This window comes from Ailuropoda melanoleuca, chromosome 14 (assembly GCF_002007445.2).
Source record: "Ailuropoda melanoleuca isolate Jingjing chromosome 14, ASM200744v2, whole genome shotgun sequence".
NCBI classification, from domain to species: domain Eukaryota; kingdom Metazoa; phylum Chordata; class Mammalia; order Carnivora; family Ursidae; genus Ailuropoda; species Ailuropoda melanoleuca.
In genome coordinates, this window is record NC_048231.1 from 75,778,378 (window position 1) to 75,793,510 (window position 15,133).

General features: G+C 35.3%; 1 protein-coding gene across 1 annotated transcript in view; it reads left to right on the top strand.

The window, feature by feature from the left end:
- Window positions 1-15,133, top strand: part of PIK3C3 (phosphatidylinositol 3-kinase catalytic subunit type 3) — a 136,370-nt gene that overhangs the window by 56,572 nt on the left and 64,665 nt on the right. Inside the window, exons 14-16 of the mRNA XM_034642203.1 lie at window positions 5,224-5,378; window positions 6,971-7,061; window positions 12,169-12,236. Of these exons, the coding sequence (XP_034498094.1) occupies window positions 5,224-5,378; window positions 6,971-7,061; window positions 12,169-12,236 (314 nt within the window). The remainder of the gene's footprint in view (window positions 1-5,223; window positions 5,379-6,970; window positions 7,062-12,168; window positions 12,237-15,133) is intronic.

Consider the following 15,133-nt stretch of genomic DNA (forward strand, 5'->3'; position numbering starts at 1 on the left):
GAGTTTAGCTAAAGGCCTCTGGGCTGTAGTCAAGACAGCCTCTCGATGTGGGTTCAGAATTTAAATAGAAAAATTTTAACTCCTCATTTTTTTATTGCCTTACTTAAGTTCCCTCACAGGCTTGTAAACTAAGTATTTGATGGTCTGTGGTGATAGCCATATTTGTGCAGGTACTGAACTATTTCTAGACCATTTTATAATTTTTGTTATGAGGTAGAGGATAATGATAGAAACACTGTATACACTTTAAACTGCAAAATATGGTAGTTTTTTGAGTTTCTATTTATTTTTTTAAATATTTATTTGAGAGAGAGAGAGTGCATGAGTGGTGGGAGGGGCAGAAGGAGAAGGAAAAGGAGGGAAGCAGATTCCTGGCTGAGTGGAACAGGTTGAGGGGCTCTATGTGGGCCTCGACCTCACGACCTTGAGATCATGACTTGAGCTGAAATCAAGACTCAGATGCTTAACTGACTGAGCCACCCAGGTGCTCCTTGAGGTTTTAGAGCTCTATATAGCATAAACATTATGATGGTTATCTCTTGATTTTCCTTTCTCTGAACTTAGTTCAGTAATAAATTATATATAGTCAGCTAAAAAAAGGTCTTTTAATTGTGTTACTACTGATTCTTCAGATATATATTAAGACGAATTTTGTCTTTTCTCTGACTCTATGTAGCTGTATATATGTCTTTGGGAACACCATTTATTATTTTAGGTCCTATCCAAAAAAAATAGTAATAATGGCTGCTTATGTCACTTGACAGCTATGAGGAACAATTATGTGGGGCATAGTTTTGAAAACCGTACTCATGCACATATGCAGAAGGATAGCACGTTTATGTTATGTAAATTTTATACTAAGATCATTTATATTGTTAAAAACTTGCCTTCTTAACTGAACAGTATAATCTTGGACATTTTCTCACTATCAACACATATATTTGGTTCCATGAAGTCTGGAAACATAGGCAAATAAATATCAAGGCAAATGATGTCAAGGGCATGTTTAATCTGTAAAAAAAAAACACTGTGTTTCTAGATTTTATGGACACCTGTAGATCTACCTTATTCTTTTTAAACAGCAGCATAGTATTTTATTGCAAGTTTAATTTATAATTTATTCAATCAGTGTCTTTTGATTTGTATGTTATTTGTAATCTTTTGCTATACTATAGTTTAATGAACAGACTTGTGTATATATTTTTCTGTATTGTTAAATAAGTAGCTTATATTGGAATTATTAGGCCAAGAGATACATTCTTTTTATATTTTGCTGATAATCCTCTACAAATCTTCTGAGACTTGTATCATACTCTAAAAAAATTGTAGTCGTTTCACAATAACATTAAACATGATTGGACAAATCCTTTCCCTGTTTTTCTTTTTTATAATTTTCTTTATAATTTTTATACATTTATTCTTTCCAAGAATTTTAGGATAATTTTTTCATTTTCTTAGAACTCCACCAGAATCTTAAGTGCAATTACATTAAATTTATATAATGCGTTACAAAAAATTGACAACTTTATGATTTTAAATCTTCCCTCCTGGAGACATGATTTTTGTCATTCAAGTCTCGATGTTAGAAAAATTTTACACATTTTAAAAATGGATTTATTCTCTGACAATTATTGTTACTGTTATGAACTATCTCACCCCTTTTATCTCTTACATCTTTTAGCTAGTTAAATGAAAAACTATGTTTTAATATTTATGTTTTATCTAATCACTTTAGTGATTTCTCTTGTTAGTTTTAATGGATATTATGTGGTTTGCTGTATTTTGTGAGTATAGCATTATGCTGTCTGGAAAACATCAGCATACAATATATGCTATATATGGAATCTGTGCTGGTGAATTTCCTAACGTTGTACCAGCCACACATTTGTAAAATAAATTTTACCCAATCTTTGAATACTTTTCTGAATTTAATTTGCTAATATTCTATTTAGGAATTTTTTAAAAGCCATATTTCTTACTGCTGTATGGCTCAAAAGGAGAGATGCCCCATAGAATTTGAGGAGGAAGTGGCATTTGAGATAGATATTGAAGGAAGAGTGAATTTTCACAATTGGACATGAATTTACATTTTAAGTGGAGAGATGTGTATGAACAAAGGCAAGGAGAATGAAAAGTAGAAGGACAATAGAAAGTATTTCACTTTGAAGAGTGTGGGATGTGTATAGCTGGCTGTTCAGGAAGTTAAATCAGAACCCATGTGTTTCTAACTGTAAATGCCTATGTGAAAGATTACTCTTAATTCAATAAGAAATGGGAAGTGAGTGATTTTTGACATGTAACTTTGCCTGTGCACTCTGAAGCATTAAAATTAACTTGTTATCAAGAGAAATGGTGATCACTCTTTAGATAATATTCCATAGCTCTTGGGAAATTTTTACTGAATTTTCTCAGTCAGAAGCCTGATTTTTTTTTTTCTTTTGTTTTTCTCGGATGCTTATGTCCTTCATGCTCGGAAGAATTTTATTTTTTCAAAATGTGACTATATAATGAACAAACAGACTTTGTACACATGAAGGAAAGTACAGTTTGACTATAGAATACCTTGCCAACAAATCAGAGTGACTTAAAAAGAGGAAGGTTTTCTTCTGAATTCCTCCTTCCTGGGGAATATAATAATGATACAGCCTTTTTGGTTTCATGTGGTAAGTCTTCTATAATGGGGAAAACATAACAGGTGATATATTCAGCAGCGTTTTTGAAGCATTCCTTGGTAAGGAAGGCGAGCAGTGAAGCTTAGTTACTTATACCTTCTGAGAAGGATACTTGTCCTTAAATATATTAATCAATTTTCTGTTATTTAACTCACTTTTTTCTTAGAAAAAGCATGCCTATTGCTCTTAGATGTTATAAGTCTCAAAAGAATAGTAGGAAATCAGATGTTTATTGCTCCAATTAGAAAATGGTTTTTATGGGGCGCCTGGGTGGGGTAGTCATTAAGCGTCTACCTTCAGCTCAGGGCTTGATCCTGGATCCCTGGAATCGAGCCCCACATCAGGCTCCTCTGCTGGAGGCCTGCTTCTTCCTCTCCCACTCCCCCTTCTTGTGTTCCCTCTCTCTCTGGCTGTCTCTCTGTCAAATAAATAAAATATTAAAAAAAAAAAAAAGAAAATGGTTTTTAGAAGCAGAACGCTAGAGCGGTGCTTTGATACAGTCATTTGTTTTCTCTGGCCACTGACATTGATATATTTGAATATGAATGAATAAGCCTGTTTTAACCTTTCATTTAATTTTTTTGTGACAAAATCATATTTAATGGTGAAATCTTATGTATTATTCTTTGTCGATTTTTAGATAATGATAAAAATGTTGACTATGTTAATGTAAGAAAAAAGTTATGAAAAAAAAGAAATACAGTATGGTATTAAGTAAAGGAAAATAGATTGTTGGAGGTGGTTTTTGTCCTGATGGTGTTTGTAATAAATTGGAGAAGAACAAGAGTAAATAATTTAGCAAATAAGTACAAATTCTATAGTTGTTACAAATAGGGAAGGAAAGTATGGGCCGTGAAGTTTTGACAGGGCATTTTATTTGGTTTGTGGGCTTTAAGAGGAGGCTGAGATTGAGGTTGTGGTCACCAAGTCTCAACAATTATCTAATTATGAGTTTTGAGGGGCTAAGTAGATGAGGGGCAACAAGAACTCGACAGTAATGATAGTTTTAAGAAGTATTTGAATTTTGTGAATTTCTTCAGTTTGTAATTATTTTCAAAAGTGAGATTTTTGGTGTTAATAGTTATTGGGAAGGGCCAAGAAAGTATGACATTAATAGAGAGTATGACAGAAAACATTTCTATCCTAAATATGAAACTTAAAGGGTCTTTTTATATTACAGGAAAACTCAGAAAAGTAAAAACTACTCTGTTGATACTTTCACAGTTATCCCACTGATCCTCGATGGCAGTATGGGAACTTTAGGCTTAGGTATTTGTTTTCTTTAAGCCATTGTTGCTAGTTGGCAGGAAAGTAAGCTTTTCCCTTAACCAAGAGTGTTAAAATTAAAAATGTCTGTTTTATAGGATTTTTCATTTAAGAAGGAACCCAAATTCTCTGAAACCTGAGCTTTCTTTTTTTTTTTAAAGATTTTATTTATTAATTTGACACAGTGAGAGGGAGAGAGCAAGCAGAAGCAGGAGGAGGGTCAGAGGGAGAGGGAGAAGCAGGCTCCCTGCTGAGAAAGGCGCCCCATGTGGGACTCAATCCCAGGACCCTGGGATCATGACCTGAGCCGAAGGCAGGCACTTAACCGACTGAGCCACCCAGGTGCCCCAAAACCTGACCTTTCAAGGAAAAAGAAAGAGCTTAAGATTCAAAAAAATCCTAACCAGGAAAGCCTATGAAACAGAAATTCTTTTAGAACTTGAAAATTTGGAGTTTCTTATGAAATCGTAGACATAAAATGCTGTTATCTGATCTATTTCTGAGAAAAGGATCCTTCTTTAATTTCTTAGATTTTTTTTTTTTTTAAGATTTTATTTATTTATTTGACAGGATAGAGACAGCCAGCGAGAGAGGGAACACAAGCAGGGGGAGCAGGAGAGGAAGAAGCAGGCTCACAGCAGAGGAGCCTGATGTGGGGCTCGATCCCACAACGCCGGGATCACGCCCTGAGCCGAAGGCATACGCTTAACTGCTGTGCCACCCAGGCGCCCCAATTTCTTAGTTTTACATGAATCATCTTAATCCTTGTTTTTGTTTTTTGCTTTGCTTTTTGGAAACTACTTTAAACAAGGCCTTTAGAGGCACCTGGGTGGCTCAGTCTGTTAAGTGTCTGCCTTGCGCTCGGATCATGACCTCAGGGTCCTGGCCTACTTCTCCCTCTCACTCTGCTGCTCCCCCTGCTTGTGCTCTCTTGCTCTCTTTCTCTGTCAAATAAATAAACAAAATCTTTAAAAAATAATAATAAACAAGGCATTTATTGGCCATATACTCTGAGCCAGGCACTGTTCTATGACTTTCTTCTATTAACTGATTTAATCCTCGCAACTCATCTCTAAGGTATATATGATTATGTCCATTTTACAGATGAGGACCCAGTGAGGCACCAAGAGCTTAAATAACCTAGTAACTTGCCAAAGGTAACACAGCTGATAAGTGGTAGATGAAACTAAACTGTTCTCTTGATATTTAGGAATAAGTGATGTCTATAATCCTATTGCATTTGTTTTTCTAATATTAGCTTATTTTTTGTTTGTTTGTTTTCCAGGATTTGTTGATGTACCTATTACAGCTGGTCCAAGCTCTCAAATACGAAAATTTTGAAGACATAAAGAATGGATTAGAACCTACCAAGAAGGATAGTCAGGGTTCAGTGTCAGAGAGTGTGTCAAATTCTGGAATAAATTCTGCAGAAATAGATAGGTATGGATATCCAGGGAGGACTTATTTTTCAAATCTAATAGTCTCCCCCCCTTTCAGACTTCTCCTTTCTTTTTTCCCAGAGGTACCAAACTCTAGTTGTTACTAATTTTAAAGTTTTACCAATGAATGTGGTGTGTGCACTCACAGAACACAAATTACTGTACTGCAGAGCAGTGTTTTGCAAGCTGTGGAGTCAGAATACCTGAGTGAAAATCTTCACTCTGCCACTTACTAGCTGTGTACACTTGTGGAAGGTGCATATTCTCTGCATGGCCCCAGTTTCTCATCTTAAAAATGGAGATATAATAATAATAACTGATCTTTGAGGGCTGTTGAAAGATTAAATGAGTTAATATATATAAAGCCTTTAGGATACTGCTCAGTAAGGGTTAGATATTATTACTGTTCAAGCAAAAATAAAATGAAGGATGGGGCATGTTAGTGAGCTCAAATATTTTATTGTATGTTTTATTGGCCACTTTTTACCTTTTTAGTAGTTATAATAAAAAAATAGCATGGTACTCAAATTAAAAGCTGTTAATAATAACAACAATTAAGAACTCACACCTCTGTAGCAGACATTGTGAGGTTGTCCACATGCATTAACTCATTTTAATAATTCTCTAAAGTAGGTGTTCATATTCCTAATTTAGAGATGAAGGACTGAACAGGAAGTTAATTGTCCAGAGTCTTCTATACTGTATATGGTAGAGTTGACTCCAAAGCCCATGTTGTTTTTACTTTGCCATTTTGCTTTTCATTAAGTTTTAAAATTTGAGATAAATAGGAACCTTTAGGTGAGAAATCTGAGGATCAGTAATAAAAAAAATTATGTTGTGAAGGTCATGAGATTTTTTTAATGACAGATGAAGTCTAGAATTCAGATTTCCTGAATTAGTCCAATTATTGCAATTATCATATGAGCTCAAGATTGTATTTTCGAATTTTTCATTATGATTATGATACTGCTGTTTTTTTATCTTCTGTGTTTCATTTGAAGAAGAACTGAAAAATGGGAAATAATTTTTTCTTCTGTGGGCTGCTTTATATTTTTCTGTTTTTAAGAGAAGAAACCCCCTTACTTTGTCTCCCACCGTGCATTGGAGGCCTTCAGTCTCCAGTCATCCTTACTTATTTACCTTCCTCCTCCCTTATGCCACCTAGAAGGTTTTACTAGAAGTCTATTAAGATTTTATGACAAGAAAATGTAACCCAGTATTTCCTAAATTATGGTCTGCTGGTCATTAATTTTATGTTTTTTAAAAAGATGAAAAAGAGATGGGATAGTCTTGTGACCAGATATGTTTGGGAAATGCTGGTTTAAATTAAAATGGGCTTTTAAAAAAACTACAGCACTTATCAAAAACCTTTAGTGTACCAGCTTGCACAAAAATCTTCCAAGAGGCGGTTACCCCTACTTTTTGACTGTAGGCTTTTTCCAGGACATAATCTGATTCTAGTGTTGCGCAGAACACGCTTTAGAAGTGATGCTTTAACCAGACACAACTGAGGTGAACTGTACTAAAAAATGTATATCTTCTCTTACAGACAGAATATTTTACAAATCAGTGATATCTCCTTTATTTTTTTAGCTCCCAAATTATAACCAGCCCGCTTCCTCCAGTGTCTTCCCCTCCTCCTGCAGCTAAAACAAAAGACAGTTCAGATGGTGAAAATCTAGAGGTGAGTACAAAGCTTTTCAAGTTTCCTACAGGAGCTGTCTTACCAGATAAATATTTTATGTTGGTCTCTAAAACATTGATTTTGATTAATAAACTCAATATTACAACTTTATTAAATAACTTGTTTTATGATGCATGTTTATGACTTCTCCTCTCAGCAAAAGTGCAAGATAATCTTCAAGGCATTTTATTTGTGCTTTGAGCATATAAATGGATTAATATGCAATATGAAAATAAACTGGGCTTAAATATTTTATTAAGGAAACTCAGAATATTTATTGTTAACATATTTATGAACATTATTGTAATTGTCGGTGTTTGTGATTACATTGTAGAGATGTGTGACTTTGATACTAGGGACTATATAGTAAGTAGCTGTTTTTAACTCATACAGAAAAATTAAATGAAATCTTTCTAAATAATTATACTAATTTTTGAGGTAAAATGTGCCGATTAGGCTACTACTACTCCAAAACGTACATTTGGAAGTATATTTGCAGAAGCTGATGTAATATGTTCTTGAATTTCTCCCTAAGACTTCTAATTCGAGAACCTTTCACACCTCTGATGTTGAAAACAAATAATACAATGCTTTGATACTAGAAAGTTCAGTTGATTTTTTAAAGTGTGTGTGTGTGTGTGTGTGTGTGTATAGTATGTGTGTGTGTATATATATATATATATATATATATATATGAGTTTTAGTCAGATTTTAGGAGTTAATGTTGATGGCTGAATGGTTCCTGCTTTATCACTAACTGTTAACCAGAGTTTGATATCTGCCTACCTCTTGATACAAGAGAAAATATTGAAAAAAGAATTTTAAATTACAGGATCATAGAATCCTTAAGGGAGCCCTTTAAGAAACCATTCAGCTCCAGTTTAATTGTTTTGCCTTTTCAAATCTAAGGTACGGATATATTGATTCGTAATTCATTCTTTCACACATAGGTTTTGAGCTCTGATTATGTACCAGAAATATTCAAGGTGCTGGAGGTAGAGAACAAAATGGTCAAAGTCTTTGTCTTCATGGAACTTACATTCTAGTGTTTGCGCTAGTGGTAGTCAATGATATTTATATATAGTAGAAGAAATAATGCTATCTACTTTCTAAGGAGAAAAATAAATCAGAGAAGGATGATAGAGGGGGTGTTGGGTGGGGTTAGACAGTTGCAGTTTTGAAAAGTGGTCAGGGAAGGCCTCCCTGGGAAAGTGACATCTTTTGCAAAAGATGATGATAGAGCCAAGGGAATAACTATGTGAGTGGTCTGGAGAGGGGAGTATATCAGGCAGAGGGAGCAGCAAATATAGAGGCTTGAGGACCACAGCTTAAGTGTGTGAGGAATAGCAGAGGATGCTTGGCTCTGGGGAGTGAGAAGGGAGCATGGTAAAAGAATGAATCAGAGAAAGAGTAGGAGTCCAGCAGGGACTTGGAGGCCATGTTATCAAATGCCTTTTACTTGGAAGCTGTTGAAATAACCCATGTGAGACTCGTTGGTGGCTTGAATTAGGGTAGTTTACATTGAAGATTGTTTGAAGTGATTGGATTCTGAATGTTTTATTCACAATACAGTTTTGCACACTATGACTCAGGACTTTTAGACTAAAAATAAATAGTTTTTATATATTTCCGATATTTCTCTTGTGACTGTTGAACCTGTTGTTACTCAACGATTAAGCCATTTTGCCTTTTCTCAGCTGAATAGTTCTATAAAGGGTTTAGGTAATTCAAGCTATCCCAGAAAGCACTGGGGCTCATTTTGAGTATCTTTTTTCCCCTCCCCCTTCCTCCACTGCCCCAGCAGAGTAATAATAATACTGTACAAGCAGTCATCATCTTTAAGAGACCTGTAAACAGTTCAGTGTTTGGAGATGTCAGGTGGCTTCTGACCAAGCTGAAATTCCCCTGCTTATCACTACAGATACGAACATTCATGTCTCTTCTCTGACACCTGAGGATTGTCTCACTTCTTTTACTGGCTATGCTAGATATTTTAACATCCATCCTTTAAGTTTGGCATAAGAAGTATTATCCTTCTCCAAAACAGTATACCTCTTTACTTGCATGTCACTTTTAACTCCCTAATTAGATAATATTATTATTGTATACAATCAGTAACTATTTAGAGGTTTTTACCATTTCTTTTTATATCTCTGACCTTCAGTATGAGATCATTTTCTTTTTTCCTAAAGCACATTTTTTTTTCCTTCTAGTTGTTTTAAAATTTTAAAAATTGCTCACCCAAATTGAGTTTAAAAATTTATAGTACAGGTTCTTCTTTCACATATTGTTTTTTAAAGATTTTATTTATTTATTAGAAAGAGAGAGCATGAGTAGGGGCAGAGGCAAAGGGAAAGGGAGAAAGAGACTCTCTGCTGTGTGGGGAGCCCGATGATGTGGGGTTCAGTCCCAGGACCCTGAAATCATGACCTGAGCTAGTCAGATGCTCAACTGACTGAGCCACCCAGGCTCCCCTCACAAATGTTTTTAAATTTATTTATTTATTTATTTTTAAAGATTTTTTAAAAATTTATTTGTTAGAGAGAGGGAGAAAGAACATACGCAGGGAGAGCAGCAGAGGGAGAGAGAGAAGCAGACTCCCCGCTGAGCAGGGAGCCTGATGCAGAACTTGATCCCAGGACCTCTGGGATCATGACCTGAGCCGAAGGCAGACATTTAACCGACTGAGCCACCCTGGTATCCCATGTTTTTAAATTTAATTCTTCCCTGTCTATGCTCTATAAATAGTTCTTTGATGGAAAAAAGTATACTGTCAAATGCAGTCTGTATTTTCTATTTAAATATATATAAAATCATATAAAAATGTAATATCCTTCTCATAAAGTCAAAGATAAACTTTAGGCTTAAATTCTACTTGCTAAATTCATGGATTCGTTATTATGGCTTTCTGATTGAGGCATTTCCGTACTGGGCTTTTAAATGTTGCACATTTAAAATCTAGTGCTAAGGTTTTAGCTCTAAAATTAGAGATAAGATTCTTGCCACTTCTGAAAGTACTGGCATATCTGCTTTGTGATAACAGCCTTTTATTACTTTAGCTTACTTTCTGAAATACCCCTACCACATAGAAACTTCTAATCCATTGATCTCTACCCCTTTCTTTGTTCATCAGCCCCCTTCAATATTTGCTTTCCTCTGAATATAGCTTTAATCCCATGGCTAAGCATTATAATCATTCTTTTATTAGTACTTTCAGTTCCCCTGGTAAAATCTCAACCCTTGATAAGCCTAATTAATTACCCGATTGTTCTATGCCTGAATATTGCTGAAGAAAAGCACATAGCCTAACATGTTGGCATCACTGTAAATTCATGATCACAGACATCAGGTGGACATTCAACACTGTCTGCCATCTTACATTTCTCTGGGTGGGTTGCTCTCCCTGCTCTGCAGTAGCTCTTTCATACTTTTTCTGTTCTATTCTTCGTGCTCTGCCTCATACTTACTTAATGGAAACAAATAGAAGTCACTAGGTAAGAATGATCTCAGTTTCCCATCACCAGATTTACAGAGGTGAATCCTTTTTCATTCTTTCCTTCTGCTTTCTTACACAGAAGAAATATAACTCCCTTCAAAGATATTCTCTCTTCTTTTCCTAGAAGAAATATTCATATATGTCAGTATCTTCCATCTGAAAAATTCAGAAACAAAACAAAGCAAAAATTCTCCCTTGACACCACATCCTTTGAAACAGCACCCTATTTTCTTACTTCCCTTTAAGTAAAATCAAGTTTCTAAAAGGAGTTGTTTGTATATACTGACCCTTCTTCCTTTTATCCCCCCCCAGTCTTTAATCCACATCATTCTGGCCTTTGTTTCCCATTGTTAACTCAAAACTTACTTTGCTAAAGTAGGAAATGACTTTAATGTTTTTGATTATGTATACTTCTCAGTTCCTGTTGGCAGTATTCAACAAAGTAAATGGCTTCCTTCTTAAAGGACTCTTCTTATGGTTTAGATGTTACTGTGTGGCCTGTGTTTTCCTCTCCAGCTCTCTGGCTGTGCCTTCTTAGTTTCCTTTGTCAGCACTTTCTCTGTGGCCTGACATCTTAATGTTCCTCAAGGTCCTCTTCTATTCTCAATTTATACTCTTGCCCCAGGCTGTACTGATAAACTCAAATTTATATGTCTCGCACATTTCTCTCATCTGAGTTTTAAGTTCATATGTCCAAAACCCTACTTGATCTCCATTGTATATCTGACAGGCATTTCAAAGTTAATATTTCAAAATAGAACTCTCCCCACACTCCAGCCTGTTCCTCAGTTGGAATTTCCATCCGTGACACAGCAAATCAACCCGTTTGCTAAATCCATACATTTGGGAGTTACTGTCAATTCCTTTCTTCCCTTCCTCCTTCCTTTCCATCAGCAAGTGTTATTAATTATACTTCCCAAATGCTTTAAAAATCTGTCTATTTCTCTCCATCTCTGCTCCCACAGTTCACACTCGTAGACTCCTGTAATAACATCCTAACTGATCTCAGGCCTCTACTTCTCAGAGCAGCTGGAGTCGTTTTCATAAAATGGAAATCAGATCATCTCACTCTCCTGCTTAAGATCTTTTGTTCAGTATCCATTACTTTGCAAACAAAATCCATACTCCATAGAGTGACCTTAAAGGTCTTGCACAATTGGGCTTTGCCTACCTTTTTAGCCTCCTTTACTTTCATGTTCACCTTATTTTAGCTACACTGGGCCTTTTAAAAATTTCTTGAACAGTCAAGTTTAGGGCCTCTGTCCATAGTGTCATTTTGGTCTTACCTAATATCACATCTCTGTTGCTGCCTTTTGTGACCTTCCAATCTAAATTATTTCTATGAATTTATTTGATGTCTTTCTTCTCCAGTAAATGTTAAGCTTCAGTAGGACAAGTAACTCTGTGAACCACGGTGTCATTAGCCTCTCATATATTGCCTGATTTAGAATAAATATTGGACGGAAGGATGGAGGGATAGATGGATGTGTAAAAATCTGATCTGTAACAAGAGATATATAGATGAAAACTGATAGGCAAATGTAGAGTCCCTTCTTTTCCCCTTGTTAATAGCAGATGGTAATAAATACACATTTCTTTTAATTCTTTCAGCAAGATCTCTGCACCTTCTTGATATCAAGAGCCTGCAAAAACTCAACACTGGCTAATTATTTATACTGGTATGTGAAATAATCTTCTTTTTATTTTCTGATTACTGGTTAGGACTATTTTTTCCCATAGTCTAAACTTAAAGGCAATATAAAATAAGGTATGAGAAGTTACCAAAAGCCGAAATGTAGTATTTACATCTACCTGGCTCTGTTTCTTTACAACTGTGTTAATCAAAATGCTTGTTAGCACTACTGTTTCTCTTCCCTTCACTGACTTTCCAGGATCTAGGATAAAACTGGGTAATAGGTTTTGCAGTTTGATATCTATTTACCTCTTAGGCTATTTAGGTAGTGTAAGTATGATTCCTCACAATCTTTCGGGAGTGTATTTTCACATTATTTACCACAGCATTGGAATCATGCAAAAACAGGAAGCTGGAATTTGAAGGTACTTCTCTCATGGATGAGGAAACTGAGGCAGAGGTATGATGTAGGTGAACTTGGTGGAACCTCAATTAGAATTAGATCATTTATTTAGCACTTTGTGTACAGAATGCTTTCAGTGACCTTTTCTCCTTTGTCCCCATGAAGTTAAATGGGGCAAGTAGAAGTATCTCTATTTTACATGAGACAGGTTTCCTGAGTGAGGTGAAGGGAAGAGCAACTAAGGCCATAGAAAGGCTGACTGACTTCCTGAGACACAAGTAATATGAAGCCTGGCTCCCTTTATCTGTCACAGAATATTAAAGTGCGAAGAACAGTAGCTTAGGCCACAGTGAGCAGTATTTTGGTTCAATAAAAGAAAGCAGTAGGATTAAACACTAGACAAGAGAGCCTTCTCCAGTTTTGTAGAGCAAAGGGTTGAGCCAGCTGGGCAAGCCCTACCTAAAGCCTCTGTATGTTCAGAAACATTTTTAAACTTGTTGATATACTCGATAGTATTTAACTGTGGAAATTGTTTCTAATCTAAAATACTATCTGATTTATTGGGTTTACGTAAACAGTAGAAATGAATAGATATCCATTCTGAAAGCTAATTATTTTTGAAGTTTAATGAGGCATTCTGCTTTCCATGAAGAAATTAAAGTACTGTCTTGTTTTAGACTGAGTTTGGAAAACTGCCCTGTAGGTCATATTCTCCCACTCTCCAAACATATTTTTCTGGACACTGCCATTGTAGCCAAGATATATGCACCTAAATCAGAGGGTTCTTTTAACAAACACAGCTGTCTGTTATGTACATATACAATAAATAATTATTTAGTTTCAACCTTTATGGTTGCCTTTACAATGAAGAAAAACTATCAACAATCTTAACTAAATCTGTCATTCCCCCCCCCCCACTGCTTTGGAACCTTAATTTTCTTTTCCTGTTGGTCCTAGTAATGAAAAGGAAAATGCCTCTTTATTTTTATTTTAGCAGTTTAATATAATATTCATAAAACTACATTTCTGTCACAGTAAATTTCAGTATGTCCTTGAAAAATACCCACACAATGTTTTGGCTAGTTGTTAGCCATTATTTTTACTTTGAAAAGTTTACTTGGCAATTCTCATAATACCAAATAGCTACTCTTTCCTTTTAATGTAATCTTTTGCTCCCTAATGTTCTCCATATTCCAATCTGAATTCTTAAGTGTATGTTTATTCACTGGTATTATGGAAAATTTCCTCATGAACATCTAAGTAAATATTTAAAAGGAAATAAAAAAATATATATAGCACTCAGCATGTTGCCAGGTTTTTGGGTAAGCTACTTAGGTATTTTAAAATTAAGATTTTACATATTTTTTAAATCATTTACTGAGAATTCCTTTATAGGTATTTTTATTTTCTTGCAATATTCATGAAAAGCTTTCTCTGGCTTAGAATTTATAGTCTAGAGTAGTCAATGTTTTAAGAGTTGTGTGTGCAGGGGTGCCTGCGTAGCGCAGTCATTAAGCATCTGCCTTCGGCTCAGGGCGTGATCCCGGGGTCCTGGGATCGAGCCCCACATCAGGCTCCTCCGCTGGGAGCCTGCTTCTTCCCTCTCCCACTCCCCCAGCTTGTGTTCCCTCTCTCACTGGCTGNTCCCCCCGGGTGTCTCTCCCCCTGTCAAAAAAAAAAAAAAAAATTTAAAAAAAAAAAAAAAAAGTTGTGTGTGCATATACTGATTATGTGGTGTTTAAAAATTATGTTTTCTTTGGATTTGACTATAGACCAGATTTCATTGTAAAATCTGAAATTAGTTATGATAGAACCTTTGATCTCTTATTTCAAGTAGGAAGAGTTTTCTGACCATTCCGAAAGCCCCTAAACAGTAGGAAACCTATTAGATGAGCAATTTCCAACAAGGCAACAGTTTCCATTCAGAAAGAATGCTTTGTTTTCTCCATAGACAGTAAACAAAGTGCAGCTCCAACTCCCAGTCTTATAAGTAAATATTTAANCCATTCAGAAAGAATGCTTTGTTTTCTCCATAGACAGTAAACAAAGTGCAGCTCCAACTCCCAGTCTTATAAACATTCCATCAAACNAAACAAAGTGCAGCTCCAACTCCCAGTCTTATAAGTAAATATTTAATTTGATTTGATTTGTGTTTTCCCGCTATGTATCTGATTCATTGAAGCAATAGTATGTGCTATGTTGCTCCTTCTCTGAGGAGTAATTGTTTTTCCTGTATTTACAGTGCATATTACATATTCAGAAATACTCATGGGGAGAAAAAAGCTATTGATGTGGGCTTCTGACATTGGTAGACACTGCTTTTGTGATTGTCGGGTGAAAATATGGAAAATAATTTCAATAGTTGGTTTAAAATGATCATTCACTTCCTTTGAACATGGACAGAGTAGTATAAAAATATTAATCAAATGTAACAATTTAAAGGCCTTTCACTCTAAGCATACACTTATTATAACAAATGTATTAAAATAAAAATTTTAATTGTGCTCTTTCCTTCCAAACCTTTTGAATTTCCTTTTTTA